Here is a 21,035-nt window from a genome sequence, read left to right on the forward strand (position 1 = left end):
TGAGTTTGGTGTTGCTTGTGTGTTAAGGTTGGGGTTGGTGTGTGTTGTGTGTGTGTGTTCAGGTTGAGGTTGATGTGTGTGTGTTCAGGTTGAGGTTGGTGTTGTGAGTTTGTGTTCAGGTTGAGGTTGGTGTTGCTTGTGTGTGTGTTCAGGTTGAGGTTCGTGTTGCGTGTGTGTGTGTGTTCAGGTTGAGATTGGTGTTGTGTGTGTGTTCAGGTTGAGGTTGATGTGTGTGTGTTCAGGTTGAGGTTGATGTGTGTGTGTGTTCAGGTTGAGGTTGGTGTTAATTGTGTGTGTGTTCAGGTTGAGGTTGGTGTGTCTGTGTTCAGGTTGCGGTTGATGTTGCATGTTTGTTCAGGTTGAGGTTGTTGTTGCTTGTGTCTGTTCAGATTGAGGTTGTGTGTGTGTGTGTTCAGGTTGAGGTTGTGTGTGTCTGTTCAGGTTGAGGTTGCTTGTGTGTCTGTTCAGGTTGAGGTTGGTGTTGTGTGTGTTCAGGTTAAGGTTGGTTTTGCTTGTGTGTCTGTTCAGGTTGAGGTTGGTGTTGTGTGTGTCTTTTCAGGTTGAGGTTGGTGTTGTGTGTGTTTGTGTGTTCAGTTTGAGATTGGTGTTGCTTGTGTGTCTGTTCAGGTTGAGGTTGGTGTTTGTGTGTGTGTGTGCTCAGGTTGGTGTTTGTGTGTGTGTGTTTAGGTTGAGGTTGGTGTTGCGTGTCTGTGTGTTTAGGTTGAGGTTGGTGTTGCAAGTGTGTGTTCAGGTTGAGGTTGGTGTGTGTGTTCAGGTTGAGGTTGGTGTTGCGTGTGTGTGTGTGTTCAGGTTGAGATTGATGTGTGTGTGTTCAGGTTGAGGTAGGTGTGTGTGTGTGTGTTCAGGTTGAAGTTGGTATTGTGTGTGCTTGTGTGTTCAGGTTGAGGTTGGTGTGTGTTTAGGTTGAGGTTGGTGTTGCGTGTGTGTGTGTGTTCAGGTTGAGGTTGGTGTTGTGTGTGTGTGTGTGTTCAGGTTGAGGTTGGTGTTGTATGTGTGTGTGTTCAGGTTGAGGTTGTTTTGTGTGTGTGTGTGTGTGTGTCCAGGTTGAGGTTGGTGTTGTCTGTGTCTGTTCAGGTTGAGGTTGTGTGTGTGTTCAGGTTGAGGTTGGTGTTGTGTCTGTCTGTGTTCAGGTTGAGGTTGTGTGTTTTGTGTTTGTGTTCAGGTTTGAGGTTGGTGTGTGTGTGTGTGTGTGTGTGTGTGTTCAGGTTGAGGTTGGTGTGTGTGTGTTCAGGTTGAGGTTGGTGTTGTGTCTGTGTGTGTTCAGGTTGAGGTTGGTGTGTGTGTGTGTATGTGTGTGTGTGTTCAGGTTTAAGGTTGGTGTGTGTGTGTGTGTGTGTGTTCAGGTTGAGGTTGGTGTGTGTGTGTTCAGGTTGAGGTTGGTGTTGTGAGTTTGTGTTCAGGTTGAGGTTGGTGTTGCTTGTGTGTGTGTTCAGGTTGAGGTTGGTGTTGCGTGTGTGTGTGTTCAGGTTGAAGTTGGTATTGTGTGTGCTTGTGTGTTCAGGTTTAGGTTGGTGTGTGTGTGTGTGTGTTCAGGTTGAGGTTGGTGTGTGTGTGTTCAGGTTGAGGTTGGTGTGTGTGTTCAGGTTGAGGTAGGTGTGTGTGTGTGTTCAGGTTGAAGTTGGTATTGTGTGTGCTTGTGTGTTCAGGTTTAGGTTGGTGTGTGTTTAGGTTGAGGTTGGTGTTGCTTGTGTATGTCTGTTCAGGTTGAAGGTGGTGTTGTGTCTGTGTGTGTTCAGGTTGAGGTTGGTGTTGTGTGTCTGTTCAGGTTGAGGTTGGTGTTGTGTGTGTGTGTTTGTGTGTCTGTTTAGGTTGAGGTTGGTGTTGTGTCTGTGTGTGTTCAGGTTGAGGTTGGTGTTGCTTGTGTCTTCAGGTTGAGGTTGGTGTTGTGTGTGTGTCTGTTCAGGTTGAGGTTGGTGTGTGTGTGTGTGTGTGTGTGTGTGTTCAGGTTGAGGTTGGTGTTTTGTGTTTGTGTTCAGGTTTGAGGTTGGTGTTTTGTGTTTGTGTTCAGGTTTGAGTTTGGTGTTGTGTGTGTCTGTTCAGGTTGAGGTTGGTGTGTGTGTGTTCAGGTTGAGGTTGGTGTTGCTTGTGTGTTAAGGTTGGGGTTTGTTTGTCTTGTGTGTGTGTGTGTGTGTGTGTGTTCAGGTTGAGGTTGATGTGTGTGTGTGTGTTCAGGATGAGGTTGGTGTTGTGAGTTTGTGTTCAGGTTGAGGTTGGTGTTGCTTGTGTGTGTGTTCAGGTTGAGGTTGGTGTTGCGTGTGTGTGTGTGTTCAGGTTGAGGTTGGTATTGTGTGTGCTTGTGTGTTCAGGTTTAGGTTGGTGTGTGTTTAGGTTGAGGTTGGTGTTGTGTGTGTTCAGGTTGAGGTTGGTGTTGTGTGTGTGTGTGTGTGTGTTCAGGTTGAGGTTGGTGTGTGTGTGTGTGTTCAGGTTGCGGTTGGTATGTGTGTGTGTGTTCAGGTTGAGGTTGGTGTTGCATGTGTGTTCAGGTTGAGGTTCTTGTGTGTGTGTGTATCCAGGTTGAGGTTGGTGTTGCTTGTGTCTGTTCAGGTTGAGGTTGTGTGTGTGTTCAGGTTGAGGTTGTGTGTGTCTGTTCAGGGTGAGGTTGGTGTTGTGTGTGTGTTCAGGTTGAGGTTGGTGTTTTTTTTATTGTTTTTAGGTTGAGGTTGGTGTGTGTGTGTGTTCAGGTTGAGGTTGGTGTGTGTGTTCAGGTTGAAGTTGGTGTTGTGTGTGTGTGTGTGTGTGTGTGTTCAGGTTGAGGTTGCTTGTGTGTCTGTGCAGGTTGAGGTTGGTGTTGCTTGTTTGTCTGTTCAGGTTGAGGTTGGTGTTGTGTGTGTGTTTGTGTGTCTGTTCAGGTTGAGGTTGGTGTTGTGTCTGTGTGTGTTCAGGGTGAGGTTGGTGTTGTGTGTATGTCTGTTCAGGTTGAGGTTTGTGTTGTGTCTGTGTGTGTTCAGGTTGAGGTTGGTGTTGTGTGTATGTCTGTTCAGGTTGAGGTTGGTGTTTTGTGTGTCTGTTCAGGTTGAGGTTGGTGTTGTGTGTGTCTGTTCAGGTTGAGGTTGGTGTTGTGTGTGTGTGTTCAGGTTGAGGTTGGTGTTGTGTGTGTGTTCAGGTTGAGGTTGGTGTTGTGTGTGTCTGTTCAGGTTGAGGTTTGTGTTGTGTCTGTGTGTGTTCAGGTTGAGGTTGGTGTTGTGTGTATGTCTGTTCAGGTTGAGGTTGGTGTTTTGTGTTTGTGTTCAGGTTGAGGTTGGTGTTGTGTGTGTCTGTTCAGGTTGAGGTTGGTGTGTGTGTGTGTGTGTGTTCAGGTTGAGGTTGGTGTTGTGTGTGTGTGTTCAGGTTGAGGTTGGTGTTGTGTGTGTGTTCAGGTTGAGGTTGGTGTTGTGTGTGTGTGTTCAGGTTGAGGTTGGTGTTGTGTGTGTGTTCAGGTTGAGGTTGGTGTTTTGTGTGTCTGTTCAGGTTTGAGGTTGGTGTTTTGTGTTTGTGTTCAGGTTTGAGGTTGGTGTTGTGTGTGTCTGTTCAGGTTGAGGTTGCTGTGTGTGTGTGTGTTCAGGTTGAGGTTGCTGTGTGTGTGTGTGTTCAGGTTGAGGTTGGTGTGTGTGTGTTTCGGTTGAGGTTGGTGTTGCTTGTGTGTTAAGGTTGGGGTTGGTGTGTGTTGTGTGTGTGTGTGTTCAGGTTGAGGTTGATGTGTGTGTGTTCAGGTTGAGGTTGGTGTTGTGAGTTTGTGTTCAGGTTGAGGTAAGTGTTGCTTGTGTTTGTGTTCAGGTTGAGGATGGTGTTGCATGTGTGTGTGTTCAGGTTGAGGTTGGTGTTGCGTGTGTGTGTGTGTTCAGCTTGAGGTTGGTGTTGTGAGTTTGTGTTCAGCTTGAGGTTGGTGTTGCGTGTGTGTGTGTTCAGGTTGAGGTTGGTGTTGCTTGTGTGTCTGTTCAGGTTGAGGTTGTTGTTATGTGTACGTCTGTTCAGGTTGAGGTTGGTGTGTGTGTGTGTTCGTGTGTCTGTTCAGGTTGAGGTTGGTGTTGTGTCTGTGTGTGTTCAGGTTGAGGTTGGTGTTGTGTGTGTGTGTTTGTGTTCAGGTTGAGGTTGATGCTGCATATGTGTCTGTTCAGGTTGAGGTTGGTGTTGTGTGTGCTTGTCTGTTCAGGTTAGGTTGGTGTATGTGTGTTTAGGTTGAGGTTGGTGTTGCGTGTGTGTGTTCAGGTTGAGGTTGGTGTTGTGTGTGTGTGTATGTGTTCAGGTTGAGGTTGGTGTGTCTGTGTGTGTGTTCAGGTTGAGGTTGTTGTTGTGTGTGTGTGTCCAGGTTGAGGTTGGTTTTGCTTGTGTCTGTTCAGGTTGAGGTTGTGTGTGTTCAGGTTGATGTTGTGTGTGTCTGTTCAGGTTGAGGTTTGTGTTGCTTGTGTGTCTGTTCAGGTTGAGGTTGATGCTGCATATGTGTCTGTTCAGGTTGAGGTTGGTGTTGTGTGTGTGTGTGTGTTCAGGTTGAAGTTGGTATTGTGTGTGCTTGTGTGTTCAGGTTTAGGTTGGTGTGTGTGTGTGTTTAGGTTGAGGTTGGTGTTGTGTGTGTGTGTGTTCAGGTTGAGGTTGGTGTTGTGTGTGTGTGTTTGTGTTTAGGTTGAGGTTGATGCTGCATATGTGTCTGTTCAGGTTGAGGTTGGTGTTTTTTGTTTGTGTTTAGGTTGAGGTTGGTGTTGTGTGTGTGTGTGTTCAGGTTGAGGTTGGTGTGTGTGTGTGTGTGTTCAGGTTGAGGTTGCTTGTGTGTCTGTGCAGGTTGAGGTTGGTGTTGCTTGTGTGTCTGTTGAGGTTGGTGTTGTCTGTGTGTGTTCAGGTTGAGGTTGTTGTTATGTGTATGTCTGTTCAGGTTGAGGTTGGTGTTGTGTGTGTGTGTTCAGGTTGAAGTTGGTATTGTGTGTGCTTGTGTGTTCAGGTTTAGGTTGGTGTGTGTGTGTTTAGGTTGAGGTTGTTGTTATGTGTATGTCTGTTCAGGTTGAGGTTGGTGTTTTGTGTGTGTGTGTGTTTGTGTGTCTGTTCAGGTTGAGGTTGGTGTTGTGTCTGTGTGTGTTCAGGTTGAGGTTGGTGTTGTGTGTGTGTTCAGGTTGAGGTTGGTGTGTCTGTGTGTGTGTTCAGGTTGAGGTTGGTGTTTCATGTGTGTTCAGGTTGAGGTTGTTGTGTGTGTGTGTCCAGGTTGAGGTTGGTGTTGCTTGTGTCTGTTCAGGTTGAGGTTGTGTGTGTCTGTTCAGGTTGAGGTTGGTGTTGTGTCTGTGTCTGTTCAGGTTGAGGTTGCTTGTGTGTCTGTGCAGGTTGAGGTTGGTGTTGTGTCTGTGTGTGTTCAGGTTGAGGTTGTTGTTATGTGTATGTCTGTTCAGGTTGAGGTTGGTGTTGTGTGTGTGTGTGTGTTTGTGTTTCTGTTCAGGTTGAGGTTGGTGTTGTGTGTATGTCTGTTCAGGTTGAGGTTGGTGTTTTGTGTGTGTGTGTTTGTGTTTGTGTTCAGGTTGAAGTTGGTGTGTGTGTGTTCAGGTTGAGGTTGGTGTTGTGTGTGTGTGTGTTCAGGTTGAGGTTGGTGTTGTGAGTGTGTGTGTGTGTTCAGGTTGAGGTTGGTGTTGTGTGTGTGTGTTCAGGTTGAGGTTGGTGTTGTGTGTGTGTGTGTTCAGGTTGAGGTTGGTGTGTGTGTGTTCAGGTTGAGGTTGGTGTTGTGTGTGTGTCTGTTTACGTTGAGGTTAATGTTGTGAGATTGTGCTCAGGTTGAGGTTGGTGTTGTGTGTGTGTGTGTGTTCAGGTTGAGGTTGGTGTTGTGTGTGTGTGTTCAGGTTGAGGTTGGTGTTGTGTGTGTGTGTGTTCAGATTGAGGTTGGTGTTTTGTGTGTGTGTTCAGGTTGAGGTTGTTGTGTGTGTGTGTCCAGGTTGAGGTTGGTGTTGCTTGTGTCTGTTCAGGTTGAGGTTGTGTGTTTGTTCAGGTTGAGGTTGGTGTTGTGTGTGTGTGTGTTCAGGTTGAGGTTGCTTGTGTGTCTGTGCAGGTTGAGGTTGGTGTTGCTTGTGTGTCTGTTGAGGTTGGTGTTGTCTGTGTGCGTTCAGGTTGAGGTTGTTGTTATGTGTATGTCTGTTCAGGTTGAGGCTGGTGTTGTGTGTGTGTGTTCAGGTTGAAGTTGGTATTGTGTGTGCTTGTGTGTTCAGGTTTAGGTTGGTGTGTGTGTGTTTAGGTTGAGGTTGTTGTTATGTGTATGTCTGTTAAGGTTGAGGTTGGTGTTGTGTCTGTGTGTGTTCAGGTTGAGGTTGGTGTTGTGTGTGTGTTCAGGTTGAGGTTGGTGTGTCTGTGTGTGTGTTCAGGTTGAGGTTGGTGTTTCATGTGTGTTCAGGTTGAGGTTGTTGTATGTGTGTGTGTGTGTCCAGTTTGAGGTTGGTGTTGCTTGTGTCTGTTCAGGTTGAGGTTGTGTGTGTCTGTTCAGGTTGAGGTTGGTGTTTTTTGTTTGTGTTTAGGTTGAGGTTGGTGTTGTGTGTTCAGGTTGAGGTTGTGTGTGTCTGTTCAGGTTGAAGTTGGTGTTGTGTGTGTGTTCAGGTTGAGGTTGCTTGTGTGTCTGTGCAGGTTGAGGTTGGTGTTGTGTCTGTGTGTGTTCAGGTTGAGGTTGTTGTTATGTGTATGTCTGTTCAGGTTGAGGTTGGTGTTGTGTGTGTGTGTGTGTTTGTGTTTCTGTTCAGGTTGAGGTTGGTGTTGTGTGTATGTCTGTTCAGGTTGAGGTTGGTGTTGTGTGTGTTCAGGTTGAGGTTGGTGTTGTGTGTGTGTGTGTTCAGGTTGAGGTTGGTGTTGTGAGTGTGTGTGTGTGTTCAGGTTGAGGTTGGTGTGTGTGTGTGTTCAGGTTAAGGTTGGTGTTGTGTGTGTGTTCAGGTTGAGGTTGGTGTGTGTGTGTTCAGGTTGAGGTTGGTGTTGTGTGTGTGTCTATTTTTACGTTGAGGTTAGTGTTGTGAGATTGTGCTCAGGTTGAGGTTGGTGTTGTGTGTGTGTGTGTGTTCAGGTTGAGGTTGGTGTTGTGTGTGTGTGTTCAGGTTGAGGTTGGTGTTGTGTGTGTGTGTGTTCAGATTGAGGTTGGTGTTTTGTGTGTGTGTTCAGGTTGAGGTTGTTGTGTGTGTGTGTCCAGGTTGAGGTTGGTGTTGCTTGTGTCTGTTCAGGTTGAGGTTGTGTGTTTGTTCAGGTTGAGGTTGGTGTTGTGTGTGTGTGTGTTCAGGTTGAGGTTGCTTGTGTGTCTGTGCAGGTTGAGGTTGGTGTTGCTTGTGTGTCTGTTGAGGTTGGTGTTGTCTGTGTGCGTTCAGGTTGAGGTTGTTGTTATGTGTATGTCTGTTCAGGTTGAGGCTGGTGTTGTGTGTGTGTGTTCAGGTTGAAGTTGGTATTGTGTGTGCTTGTGTGTTCAGGTTTAGGTTGGTGTGTGTGTGTTTAGGTTGAGGTTGTTGTTATGTGTATGTCTGTTAAGGTTGAGGTTGGTGTTGTGTCTGTGTGTGTTCAGGTTGAGGTTGGTGTTGTGTGTGTGTTCAGGTTGAGGTTGGTGTGTCTGTGTGTGTGTTCAGGTTGAGGTTGGTGTTTCATGTGTGTTCAGGTTGAGGTTGTTGTATGTGTGTGTGTGTGTCCAGTTTGAGGTTGGTGTTGCTTGTGTCTGTTCAGGTTGAGGTTGTGTGTGTCTGTTCAGGTTGAGGTTGGTGTTTTTTGTTTGTGTTTAGGTTGAGGTTGGTGTTGTGTGTTCAGGTTGAGGTTGTGTGTGTCTGTTCAGGTTGAAGTTGGTGTTGTGTGTGTGTTCAGGTTGAGGTTGCTTGTGTGTCTGTGCAGGTTGAGGTTGGTGTTGTGTCTGTGTGTGTTCAGGTTGAGGTTGTTGTTATGTGTATGTCTGTTCAGGTTGAGGTTGGTGTTGTGTGTGTGTGTGTGTTTGTGTTTCTGTTCAGGTTGAGGTTGGTGTTGTGTGTATGTCTGTTCAGGTTGAGGTTGGTGTTGTGTGTGTTCAGGTTGAGGTTGGTGTTGTGTGTGTGTGTGTTCAGGTTGAGGTTGGTGTTGTGAGTGTGTGTGTGTGTTCAGGTTGAGGTTGGTGTGTGTGTGTGTTCAGGTTGAGGTTGGTGTTGTGTGTGTGTTCAGGTTGAGGTTGGTGTGTGTGTGTTCAGGTTGAGGTTGGTGTTGTGTGTGTGTCTATTTTTACGTTGAGGTTAGTGTTGTGAGATTGTGCTCAGGTTGGTGTTGTGTGTGTGTGTGTGTGTGTTCAGGTTGAGGTTGGTGTTGTGTGTGTGTGTGTTCAGGTTGAGGTTGGTGTTTTGTGTGTGTTTGTGTTCAGGTTGAGGTTGTTGTGGTGTGTGTGTGTGTGTGTTCAGGTTGAGGTTTGTGTTGTGTGTGTGTGTGTGTGTGTGTTCAGGTTGAGGTTTGTGAGGTGTTTGTGTGTTCAGGTTGAGGTTGGTGTGTGTGTGTGTGTGTGTGTGTGTGTGTTCAGGTTGAGGTTGGTGTTGTGTGTGTGTGTGTTCAGGTTGAGGTTGGTGTTGTGTGTGCATGTGTTCAGGTTGAGGTTGGTGTTGTGTGTTGTGTGTGTGTGTGTGTGTTCAGGTTGAGGTTGGTGTGTGTGTGTGTGTGTTCAGGTTGAGGTTGGTGTTGTGTGTGTGTGTTCAGGTTGAGGTTGGTGTTGTGTGTGTGTGTGTGTGTTCAGGTTGAGGTTGGTGTTGTGTGTGTGTGTGTGTGTTCAGGTTGAGGTTGGTGTTGTGTGTGTGTGTGTGTTCAGGTTGAGGTTGGTGTTGTGTGTGTGTGTGTGTTCAGGTTGAGGTTGGTGTTGCGTGTGTGTGTGTTCAGGTTGAGGTTGGTGTTGTGTGTGTGTTCAGGTTGAGGTTGGTGTTGTGTGTGTGTGTGTGTTCAGGTTGAGGTTGGTGTTGTGTGTGTGTGTGTGTGTGTGTTCAGGTTGAGGTTGGTGTTGTGTGTGTGTGTGTTCAGGTTGAGGTTGGTGTGTGTGTGTTCAGGTTGAGGTTGGTGTTGTGTGTGTGTCTGTTTACGTTGAGGTTAATGTTGTGAGATTGTGCTCAGGTTGAGGTTGGTGTTGTGTGTGTGTGTGTGTTCAGGTTGAGGTTGGTGTTGTGTGTGTGTGTTCAGGTTGAGGTTGGTGTTGTGTGTGTGTGTGTTCAGATTGAGGTTGGTGTTTTGTGTGTGTTTGTGTTCAGGTTGAGGTTGGTGTGGTGTGTGTGTTCAGGTTGAGGTTGGTGTGTCTGTGTGTGTGTTCAGGTTGAGGTTGTTGTGTGTGTGTGTCCAGGTTGAGGTTGGTGTTGCTTGTGTCTGTTCAGGTTGAGGTTGTGTGTTTGTTCAGGTTGAGGTTGGTGTTGTGTGTGTGTGTGTTCAGGTTGAGGTTGCTTGTGTGTCTGTGCAGGTTGAGGTTGGTGTTGCTTGTGTGTCTGTTGAGGTTGGTGTTGTCTGTGTGCGTTCAGGTTGAGGTTGTTGTTATGTGTATGTCTGTTCAGGTTGAGGCTGGTGTTGTGTGTGTGTGTTCAGGTTGAAGTTGGTATTGTGTGTGCTTGTGTGTTCAGGTTTAGGTTGGTGTGTGTGTGTTTAGGTTGAGGTTGTTGTTATGTGTATGTCTGTTAAGGTTGAGGTTGGTGTTGTGTCTGTGTGTGTTCAGGTTGAGGTTGGTGTTGTGTGTGTGTTCAGGTTGAGGTTGGTGTGTCTGTGTGTGTGTTCAGGTTGAGGTTGGTGTTTCATGTGTGTTCAGGTTGAGGTTGTTGTATGTGTGTGTGTGTGTCCAGTTTGAGGTTGGTGTTGCTTGTGTCTGTTCAGGTTGAGGTTGTGTGTGTCTGTTCAGGTTGAGGTTGGTGTTTTTTGTTTGTGTTTAGGTTGAGGTTGGTGTTGTGTGTTCAGGTTGAGGTTGTGTGTGTCTGTTCAGGTTGAAGTTGGTGTTGTGTGTGTGTTCAGGTTGAGGTTGCTTGTGTGTCTGTGCAGGTTGAGGTTGGTGTTGTGTCTGTGTGTGTTCAGGTTGAGGTTGTTGTTATGTGTATGTCTGTTCAGGTTGAGGTTGGTGTTGTGTGTGTGTGTGTGTTTGTGTTTCTGTTCAGGTTGAGGTTGGTGTTGTGTGTATGTCTGTTCAGGTTGAGGTTGGTGTTGTGTGTGTTCAGGTTGAGGTTGGTGTTGTGTGTGTGTGTGTTCAGGTTGAGGTTGGTGTTGTGAGTGTGTGTGTGTGTTCAGGTTGAGGTTGGTGTGTGTGTGTGTTCAGGTTGAGGTTGGTGTTGTGTGTGTGTTCAGGTTGAGGTTGGTGTGTGTGTGTTCAGGTTGAGGTTGGTGTTGTGTGTGTGTCTATTTTTACGTTGAGGTTAGTGTTGTGAGATTGTGCTCAGGTTGGTGTTGTGTGTGTGTGTGTGTGTGTTCAGGTTGAGGTTGGTGTTGTGTGTGTGTGTGTTCAGGTTGAGGTTGGTGTTTTGTGTGTGTTTGTGTTCAGGTTGAGGTTGTTGTGGTGTGTGTGTGTGTGTGTTCAGGTTGAGGTTTGTGTTGTGTGTGTGTGTGTGTGTGTGTTCAGGTTGAGGTTTGTGAGGTGTTTGTGTGTTCAGGTTGAGGTTGGTGTGTGTGTGTGTGTGTGTGTGTGTGTTCAGGTTGAGGTTGGTGTTGTGTGTGTGTGTGTTCAGGTTGAGGTTGGTGTTGTGTGTGCATGTGTTCAGGTTGAGGTTGGTGTTGTGTGTTGTGTGTGTGTGTGTGTGTTCAGGTTGAGGTTGGTGTGTGTGTGTGTGTGTTCAGGTTGAGGTTGGTGTTGTGTGTGTGTGTTCAGGTTGAGGTTGGTGTTGTGTGTGTGTGTGTGTGTTCAGGTTGAGGTTGGTGTTGTGTGTGTGTGTGTGTTCAGGTTGAGGTTGGTGTTGTGTGTGTGTGTGTGTTCAGGTTGAGGTTGGTGTTGCGTGTGTGTGTGTTCAGGTTGAGGTTGGTGTTGTGTGTGTGTTCAGGTTGAGGTTGGTGTTGTGTGTGTGTGTGTGTTCAGGTTGAGGTTGGTGTTGTGTGTGTGTGTGTGTGTGTGTTCAGGTTGAGGTTGGTGTTGTGTGTGTGTGTGTTCAGGTTGAGGTTGGTGTGTGTGTGTTCAGGTTGAGGTTGGTGTTGTGTGTGTGTCTGTTTACGTTGAGGTTAATGTTGTGAGATTGTGCTCAGGTTGAGGTTGGTGTTGTGTGTGTGTGTGTGTTCAGGTTGAGGTTGGTGTTGTGTGTGTGTGTTCAGGTTGAGGTTGGTGTTGTGTGTGTGTGTGTTCAGATTGAGGTTGGTGTTTTGTGTGTGTTTGTGTTCAGGTTGAGGTTGGTGTGGTGTGTGTGTTCAGGTTGAGGTTGGTGTGTCTGTGTGTGTGTTCAGGTTGAGGTTGTTGTGTGTGTGTGTCCAGGTTGAGGTTGGTGTTGCTTGTGTCTGTTCAGGTTGAGGTTGTGTGTTTGTTCAGGTTGAGGTTGGTGTTGTGTGTGTGTGTGTTCAGGTTGAGGTTGCTTGTGTGTCTGTGCAGGTTGAGGTTGGTGTTGCTTGTGTGTCTGTTGAGGTTGGTGTTGTCTGTGTGCGTTCAGGTTGAGGTTGTTGTTATGTGTATGTCTGTTCAGGTTGAGGCTGGTGTTGTGTGTGTGTGTTCAGGTTGAAGTTGGTATTGTGTGTGCTTGTGTGTTCAGGTTTAGGTTGGTGTGTGTGTGTTTAGGTTGAGGTTGTTGTTATGTGTATGTCTGTTAAGGTTGAGGTTGGTGTTGTGTCTGTGTGTGTTCAGGTTGAGGTTGGTGTTGTGTGTGTGTTCAGGTTGAGGTTGGTGTGTCTGTGTGTGTGTTCAGGTTGAGGTTGGTGTTTCATGTGTGTTCAGGTTGAGGTTGTTGTATGTGTGTGTGTGTGTCCAGTTTGAGGTTGGTGTTGCTTGTGTCTGTTCAGGTTGAGGTTGTGTGTGTCTGTTCAGGTTGAGGTTGGTGTTTTTTGTTTGTGTTTAGGTTGAGGTTGGTGTTGTGTGTTCAGGTTGAGGTTGTGTGTGTCTGTTCAGGTTGAAGTTGGTGTTGTGTGTGTGTTCAGGTTGAGGTTGCTTGTGTGTCTGTGCAGGTTGAGGTTGGTGTTGTGTCTGTGTGTGTTCAGGTTGAGGTTGTTGTTATGTGTATGTCTGTTCAGGTTGAGGTTGGTGTTGTGTGTGTGTGTGTGTTTGTGTTTCTGTTCAGGTTGAGGTTGGTGTTGTGTGTATGTCTGTTCAGGTTGAGGTTGGTGTTGTGTGTGTTCAGGTTGAGGTTGGTGTTGTGTGTGTGTGTGTTCAGGTTGAGGTTGGTGTTGTGAGTGTGTGTGTGTGTTCAGGTTGAGGTTGGTGTGTGTGTGTGTTCAGGTTGAGGTTGGTGTTGTGTGTGTGTTCAGGTTGAGGTTGGTGTGTGTGTGTTCAGGTTGAGGTTGGTGTTGTGTGTGTGTCTATTTTTACGTTGAGGTTAGTGTTGTGAGATTGTGCTCAGGTTGGTGTTGTGTGTGTGTGTGTGTGTGTTCAGGTTGAGGTTGGTGTTGTGTGTGTGTGTGTTCAGGTTGAGGTTGGTGTTTTGTGTGTGTTTGTGTTCAGGTTGAGGTTGTTGTGGTGTGTGTGTGTGTGTGTTCAGGTTGAGGTTTGTGTTGTGTGTGTGTGTGTGTGTGTGTTCAGGTTGAGGTTTGTGAGGTGTTTGTGTGTTCAGGTTGAGGTTGGTGTGTGTGTGTGTGTGTGTGTGTGTGTTCAGGTTGAGGTTGGTGTTGTGTGTGTGTGTGTTCAGGTTGAGGTTGGTGTTGTGTGTGCATGTGTTCAGGTTGAGGTTGGTGTTGTGTGTTGTGTGTGTGTGTGTGTGTTCAGGTTGAGGTTGGTGTGTGTGTGTGTGTGTTCAGGTTGAGGTTGGTGTTGTGTGTGTGTGTTCAGGTTGAGGTTGGTGTTGTGTGTGTGTGTGTGTGTTCAGGTTGAGGTTGGTGTTGTGTGTGTGTGTGTGTGTTCAGGTTGAGGTTGGTGTTGTGTGTGTGTGTGTGTTCAGGTTGAGGTTGGTGTTGTGTGTGTGTGTGTGTTCAGGTTGAGGTTGGTGTTGCGTGTGTGTGTGTTCAGGTTGAGGTTGGTGTTGTGTGTGTGTTCAGGTTGAGGTTGGTGTTGTGTGTGTGTGTGTGTTCAGGTTGAGGTTGGTGTTGTGTGTGTGTGTGTGTGTGTGTTCAGGTTGAGGTTGGTGTTGTGTGTGTGTGTGTGTGTTCAGGTTGAGGTTGGTGTTGTGTGTGTGTGTGTGTGTGTGTTCAGGTTGAGGTTGGTGTTGTGTGTGTGTGTCTGTTCAGGTTGAGGTTGGTGTTGTGTGTGTGTGTGTGTTCAGGTTGAGGTTGGTGTTGTGTGTGTGTGTGTGTTCAGGTTGAGGTTGGTGTTTTGTGTGTGTTTGTGTTCAGGTTGAGGTTGTTGTGGTGTGTGTGTGTGTTCAGGTTGAGGTTGGTGTTGTGTGTGTGTGTGTGTGTTCAGGTTGAGGTTGGTGTTGTGTGTGTTTTTGTCTCTGTCTTTTACTGATGATGTAAAGATGCTTTGTGAAGAGAACAGTTGTAAAAAGCTGCACTAATAAATTTGGCTTCACTGTGCTGTGCTGTGCTTCACTGTGCTGTGCTTCACTGTGCTGTGCTTCACTGTGCTGTGCTTCACTGTGCTGCGCTGTGCTTCACTGTGCTTCACTGTGCTGTGCTTCACTGTGCTGTGCTTCACTGTGCTGTGGTTCGCTGTGCTTCACTGTGCTGCGCTGTGGTTCGCTGTGCTTCACTGTGCTGTGCTGTGCTGTGCTGTGCTTCACTGTGCTGTGGTTCGCTGTGCTTCACTGTGCTGTGCTGTGCTGTGCTGTGCTTCGCTGTGCTGTGCTGTGGTTCGCTGTGCTGCGCTGTGGTTCGCTGTGCTTCGCTGTGCTGTGCTGTGCTGTGGTTCGCTGTGCTGTGCTGTGGTTCGCTGTGCTGCGCAGTCAGGACGCAGTTAGTTGGGAGTCATATGATCTGCTACACTATATGTCCAAATGTCTGTAGACACTGCTGATTAATGCAGTTAAGGCTACTTTAAGTTTCATCCATTGCTTCCACAAATACACACACACAGCTTGTCCTTGTAGAGAAGGGAGAGAATAGGACTCTCTGGAACAGATAAACATGAAACTACTGAAACCAAGCCTTGGTGGACTTTAAGGTATGCCTGGGATCACTGTCCTGTTGCAAGGTCCAATGTTGCTCAAGCTTCAGCATCCTCACAGAAGGCCTGAGGTTTTTGTCCTAGTATTTCCTGATCCTTGATTCAGCGCATCTTGTCCTCCATCCACACCCTGCAGGTTTCCAGAGCCAGAAGAAGCCGAGCATCACCAAGCCCCCGCCATGCTTCAGTGTATTCTCTTCAGAGTATGCTTCATTCTTCCACCTCCAGACATACCACTGATCCACAGGCCTGGAAGGGTCTGAAGTCCACCAAGGCTTGGTTTCAGAAGTCCTCCTGGAAGGTTCTGGAGTGGTCATCACAGTTGCCTGACTTGACTGGACTTTTGATTTAAGAAGGTGGTTTCAGCAGCAAACCCAACAATATCAGTGAACTGGAGGCCACTGCCCACGAGGAACCAGCAAGGATTCCTCAGGACCGCTGCCAGAAGCTGGAGTCTGGCTGTGCATAATGTTTGCAGCAGGTCAGAACAGCAGAAGGTTCTCTACTAAGTAGTTCTGCTGAAGCATTTGTTCTGTTCGTGATGTTAAGATATTTAAATTGGTCTTGTTTGATTGGCTGATTGCAGACAGATGAAAGGTTGTACATTTTGCTAATAAACCTGCTGAGAATTCTGAGAATTCATAACATTTATCTGCCAAATAACCCACCTGTTCGTAACTCCCTCTAGCAGCACGGTTAGGGTCAGGACTGAAGTCATGCTTCCTCTGATGCATGTGAAGTCAGCCACCACCTCTCTTGAAATTGCTGCTATGCTTGGAAGAAGCATCGGGTCCTCAGCTCCACCGCATCTCATCGCAGCTAACAGAAGCCTGTGTCGGCCAACGTCTGAGAGTGATGAGGACACTGGAGAGAACACTGCCAGTTTTGCCAGACGTCCTGACTCTGAACTCTCTCTACCAGTTAAGACCGTCTTTGGAAATCTGGCCCTGATTGATGGATTACTCTGTAATGGGGACCATGTGATGTTCATGGACGGTGAGCAGAACTGCCATGCCTGCTGTCTTCAGAACGAGCAGAACTGAGAAATCCAAAGCTCTGTTTCTCCACTGATCATCTAAACAACCTCCGCTCAGCATGTTCAGGCAGACGCTGGGAGGACAGCACATCTTCAGGATGACTGAACACTGCAGACAGAAGCTGAATGTGTCTCCAGACAGATGTTGGAGAGCTGGTGTTTCCTGAATCTGCTGTAAGGGGAGGGGGAGGGGGGCTTCATGCCCATCACTCCAACAGAGCTGTAGCTGTGCTTTCCCAAAATGGCTCTACTGTTCTGAAACCAGGAGGATTACAGAAGTCAGGCTGTGGCGTAGCGACTGTGGGACCACTCATGTGAGATGCTTCATTAGTGCCTGTTCCTGCACATCAGCTTTACTAGGCTGTCCTAAAAACAAATCTTTACCTGGAAGCTCCCATACAGGGTTAGATCGCCATATCTGAAGAACCCTCCTCTTTCACGTTCCATCACTTCTTTCTTCTCAGTTAAAGTTCACTAGTCCTAGTCATGTTTGAACTGTGGCTGAAACCTTGAAACTAGACAGGAAATTAGAGGTTAAGTCAAGTCTAGAGGCTTTTATTGTCATTTTAGCTCTGAACGAGTACACCGGGGGATGAAACAAGGTGCAACATGGAACAAGACAGTACAGAATAGACTGCAGAAAGTACTTGCAGATGTAGGTGCAACATTAGACTAGAAAGACAAAACAATACATACAATAAATATAATAAATACGACTCATTACTGATTTGGCGTAGTGAGAATAAGGTGCGTATATATTTAACATCTCAGATGCAGCGAGCTTTTTACACATGAAACACAGCAGGTTCTGAGGTAGAAAGTATAGAATGTATAAATGAGATAAACAGGATGCAGACGGGTTAAAATGCTCTGTTGCAGAGCCGTGCAGTGACAGCACAGAGGCTCCTGTAGCTTCTGCCAGACGGCAGCAGTGAAAAAAGTCCCTGTGAGGGATGAGTGGAGGTCCTTCACTATGCTGATGGCCTTACGGGTGCAGTGTGTGGTGTGAATGTCTGTGACAGAGGGGAGAGAGACCTCTACGATCTTCTCAGCTGTCCTCACTATTCGCCCTACTCTTCTTTGAGGCAGGACACCAGGGACTTCTTTAGCTCAGGGATGATGGTGGTGGCTCCCACTCTTTCTCTCGCCCTCTCACCCCCCCCCACCATCTCACCCCCGCCCTCCCTCTCCCTCTATTTTAATCTTCTTAATGTTCAGCTATATTGGTTTTGCAGTGGATGCTGTCTGAGTGATTAATACCAACCCACAGAAGACACACACACACACACACACAGTTTATTGCTGACTAGTGGAGTTTTCTCACTCACTTTGTTGCTGAAGAGCAAAAATCCCCTCCTCATCCTCTTTTTTAAAGTCGCCTAGCAACAGTGCTGGACACAACCAGCCTGAATTTACATTGTGTGTGAGAGAGAGCGAGAGAGAGAGAGAGAGAGAGAGAGAGAGAGAGAGAGAGTGAGAGCACTAATAAAATGGAGTGAAGTGACTGTGTAACAGTGGGCAAACCAACAGTCATAAGTATAAGGATCATTTCTGGCTGCACCTCCAGGGGTTTGGGCTCAGTGTTGATGTTGAATGGAGGTCAGGGTTTAGGGTCAGTAAAGTGAGGAGGACCAGGGTACTGGAAACCTGGAACTCTGGAACTCATGGACACTGGTCTTCTTCATGAGATTCTTTGCCAGGTCTTTACTGCAGCACCTTTAGTAGAGTTCAGAACCTATCCTGCTACTTCTCTCAGTAGAACATCCTCAAAAAACCCCAGCAGAGATGAAATGTGCGGTTTAGCTGCCGTGGAGCTGCCCAGGCAGTTGGAACAATAATCTAGGGCAGAATGCCTGACATGCCAGCCCCAAAACACCACCTCCACCATGTTTAAAAGATGATGTGCTTAAGATTATGAACCCTTTCCTCTCATTCTCCATTCACAGGTTCCTCTTATTTTCATCTGTCTGAAGAACCTTGTTCTAGATCTAAACAGGCTTTTAGATGTTCTCATGCAGTCTGATCTGACCTCACTGTTTTTGAGGCTTACAGTGGTCCCTCTGTATTTACACTAATGAAGAGTGAGCCAACCTCCTCCAGAGGGATCTTCACTTGACAGGATGTTTGAAGGGTTTTTCTTCTGAAGTCTTTCAGGCCTTTTGGTGTTTCTGAGAATGTTCCAGATTGATTTGATCTGTCTGTTTATGAATCTGCTCATCAGTCAACTGTCCAGCATGACACAATTCTGATGCTTCTCCGTGCGGGGATGCAGAGGGGAAACCAGCGGCGAGAGAGGAGAAGGAGGTATAAACTCAGTCTCCCCGCCTTGTCAGAAATGTTCGGTCGTTGACAAATAGGACGGACAAACCTTCTACTCTGATCCGGACACAGTGAGAGTACTGTGAACCCCGGCGAAACAGAATGTACTGGACGTTCACCTGAATGGATTCACTGCTGTGAAGTCAGACAAAGTGTTCAGTCAGGCAGGTAAGAAGATGGCAGGGCATCACGTTGTGTTTGTAAACAACAGATGGTGCAACCCGGGCCACATCACCGTGAAAGAAATGAACTGTCAGCTGTCAGATGTGTGCTCTGCACATCCCTCCCTCTGCGTGTGACGTCATCAGCTAAACTATCGTGAGAGTGCAGAACCAAAGTCCCAGTGCCTTTATCGCAGGGTCTGGTGACTTCAATCACGCCTTCCTCATCCTGTCTGACTACATTCAGTTTGTGAAATACATGACCAGAGGAAACAGGACACTGGACCTACTGTGTGCTCATGTCAAAGAAGCTTACAGCTCCACAGCTCTCCCTCCACTGGGACGATCTGACCACAACCTTGTACTCCTCACTACATGGTACGAGCCCCTGGTCCAACGACAGCCGGCATCCACTAGAACAGTGAGGACGTGGTCACCTGGAGCTGTGGAATCACTGCTGGGCTGTTTTGAGGCCACACAGTGGGATGTTCTCTGTAACCCACATAACCAGAACATTGATGAGATGACGTCATGTGTTACAATATCAATTTCTGTGTGGGCTCTGTTGTACCCTCTGGGACTATCCAGTGATTTTCAAACAAAAAGTCATGAATTACCAGCAACCTACAATCTCTCCTGAACCAGAAAAAGAGGGCCTTGAGGTCAGGGGACAGGGCTGAGCTAAAGAGGGTACAGACAGAGCTCAAAGTGAGGAAACTCGCACAGAGTAAAGCCTCAGGGCCTGAGGACATTCAGCATAAGGTTCTGAAACTGTGTGCTGAGCTGCAGCCAAGGACTGGTCCCAACCAGGTAGGAAAACGTCTTGTGGGGTTTCTGTTTCCAAGAAGAAGCAACTGGTGGCATTAAATGACTACCGTCTTGTTGCCCTGACCTTCCACCTGATGAAAACTGGAAAGACTGATGCTGGGCCACCCAAGATTACTCAATGGACCCCTGCCATGGACCCCCTGCAGTTTGCATATAAGGATGGAATTGGAGTAGATGATGCGGTCATTTACCCGCTGGACAAAGTCTACTCTCATCTAGATACCACGGTCAGCACTGCAAGGATCATGTTTTTTGATTTCTCCAGCGAGTTCAACACCTTACAACCTGTGTTACTAGAGGAGAAACTTCGGCAGATGCAGGTGGACGAATGCGTCATCACATGCATAATAAACTTCTTGATAGGTCGCCCCCCAGTTTGGCTGCAGGCCTGTTTCAGCTTCCTCAGGGGACTGTATTAGGAGTGTTCCTGTCAACGTCTACACCTTCAGATACAACTGCAGGAATTCTCAGATGACTCAGCCATGGTGGGGTGTATTAGGAATGAAATGGAAATGTTGGTTGATTTCAGGAGATCCAGACCTCCTCCATCACCAGTCACCAGCACAAACACTGTTCAAATACTTATGAACATGACTGTAATGACAAGTTTTTAAGGGCAGGACAACAGGTATAGATCAGAGCAGAGAGTCCTCAGGATGACCACTAGTCTGCTCTTGTGTCTGTGTATTGATGATTGGATCAGATGTTGGATTAGATCATGTTAGCGGAAATGGGATCGGAGACCACCAATCCAGTCCTCAGCACTCCGTTGGCTGTCCACTCTGACTTGGTGGCACTTAGTGGAGATGTGATGGAGCTCACTCCTCACCTGGAAGAGGAAAGAACTCAGTTCAGACATGCATGGTACCCTAGAACTGGAACATAAACTTCCTGATCAGTTGCATCAGAGTGTGAGTGAATTCACCCAAACCAGACCAGTGGTTGGTGTGGCGCAACAGATAACACCACTACCTGCCACTAAGCTAACACACCATGTGGGAGACTGGGGTTCAATTCCCAGTCTGGGTGACTGTGCTGCGCTACATCAATAAGAGTCCTTGGGCAAGACTCCTAACACTACGTTGGCCCACCTCTGTAATGCGAGTAACCCTGGAAGTCGCTCTGGATAAGAGCGTCTGCTAAATGCCATAAAATGTAAATGTAAAAAAGACCAATCTCCTCTCTGAAGCCATGCCTCTGAAGCTCTTCCACAGAGAAGCTCCATCCCCGCACACTGCTGAATGAGCTGCAGCGTTTTAGCCACCGTCTGGCATGGAATTGTACTGTTTGAGACACAGCTGCAGCCTCAGAGGCTCCGCCCACACTTAGAGTGTCTGACATGCAAGCAATTCTGTCAGCTGCCTTCTAATTGGCTGCCTGAGTGTCTGTGTGTGTATGTGACTGGTAGTGATTCAGGAACAGGGCTTGCTGATACTCTGTACCAACGGAATATTGTAATAGTGTTTTAGAAAATGATTCAGTTCTGTCTGGTGCCACCTGCTGGTCATACTGGTAGAAATACATCTCTAAACCTGAGTCTATCAGCATTCGTTTACATTATTATTCTTTATTTTTATTATTTTGTTTAGACGAAAATACAAAATCAGAAGATCAGGCCGAGAGTTCAGCCGCCAGTAAGAGTAAACACAGAGGGTTCACACTGAAGACAAGCTATTAAACATTACTGTTACTGCATCTGTTCAGAAATTACTCACCGGCGCCCCCTAAAGGTGCTCCAGTAACGTGTTATTTCAGTATTGGTCAGTCTGTATTTGGGGGGGGGGTGATACTGACGGGACACTTGTTCTCTCCTCAGAATAATGATTGATTGACCTTCTCATTGATACCGTCATTATTGATTGATTTCTGAAGGTCATTGGAGCGACGACTGCAGAGACCCCTACTGGCCAAGTCCAGAACATTACCCAGCATTCCCCAGTCTCCCACCGTGGGCCGCATGCAGCAGCACTCTCAGATAATCGGTGGAAGCCCGCCCTATCCACGCCTCCCCTCCAGCCCCACCCATCTCAACGCCCCGACGCTGCCCCCTGCAGGTACATCAGTGTTCTACAAATACAGAAGTTTGAGCTCTCCTGTTCTAGATGGGGGTTCTCTGTGGTCACTGTTACAGGACTGGACTGGAGGAGGATTCTGGGATTTGTTTGACATTTAGGATGTAAAGAATCTCCTGCTGTTTTCCAAATTTACTCTCTCTCTCTCACACACACACACACACACACACACACACACACACACACATACATACACACACACACACACCCCATCTCTCTGTTTCAGTATATGTCTCTCCACCACTCTTGGGTCTGTTTAAAGTCTGTCTGAAGATTTTATTGCTCCTAAATAAAAGTCTCCAGTCTCTCTCACACTAGTTGCTAAGCAACTGCTGGCACCACCAGTAGACTGTATGAGTGAAGCACCACTGGTTCTTCCATATAAACACTCTCTCTCTCTCTCTCTCTCTCTCTCTCTCACACACACACACACTCCCAGTTTATGTCTCAGACACAATAATGCAAAACAATCAAACAAAAAGGAATGTTGAGTTGATGAGTTG

At 47.1% G+C, this 21,035-nt stretch overlaps 1 protein-coding gene across 4 annotated transcripts in view; it reads left to right on the plus strand.

The window, feature by feature from the left end:
* ankfn1b (ankyrin repeat and fibronectin type III domain containing 1b) overlaps positions 1–21,035 on the plus strand; it is a 151,964-nt gene that overhangs the window by 30,202 nt on the left and 100,727 nt on the right. For 2 of the 4 annotated variants that reach the window (XM_072679182.1, XM_072679183.1), the window contains exons 2-3: positions 14,253–14,597; positions 20,333–20,514. In XM_072679182.1, coding sequence (XP_072535283.1) covers positions 20,418–20,514 — 97 coding nt within the window. In that variant the 5' untranslated portion in view covers positions 14,253–14,597; positions 20,333–20,417. The remainder of the gene's footprint in view (positions 1–14,252; positions 14,598–20,332; positions 20,515–21,035) is intronic. The other 2 variants (XM_072679181.1, XM_072679180.1) reach the window with 1 other exon arrangement.

The sequence above is a fragment of the Salminus brasiliensis genome, chromosome 5, assembly GCF_030463535.1.
Source record: "Salminus brasiliensis chromosome 5, fSalBra1.hap2, whole genome shotgun sequence".
NCBI lineage: Eukaryota > Metazoa > Chordata > Actinopteri > Characiformes > Bryconidae > Salminus > Salminus brasiliensis.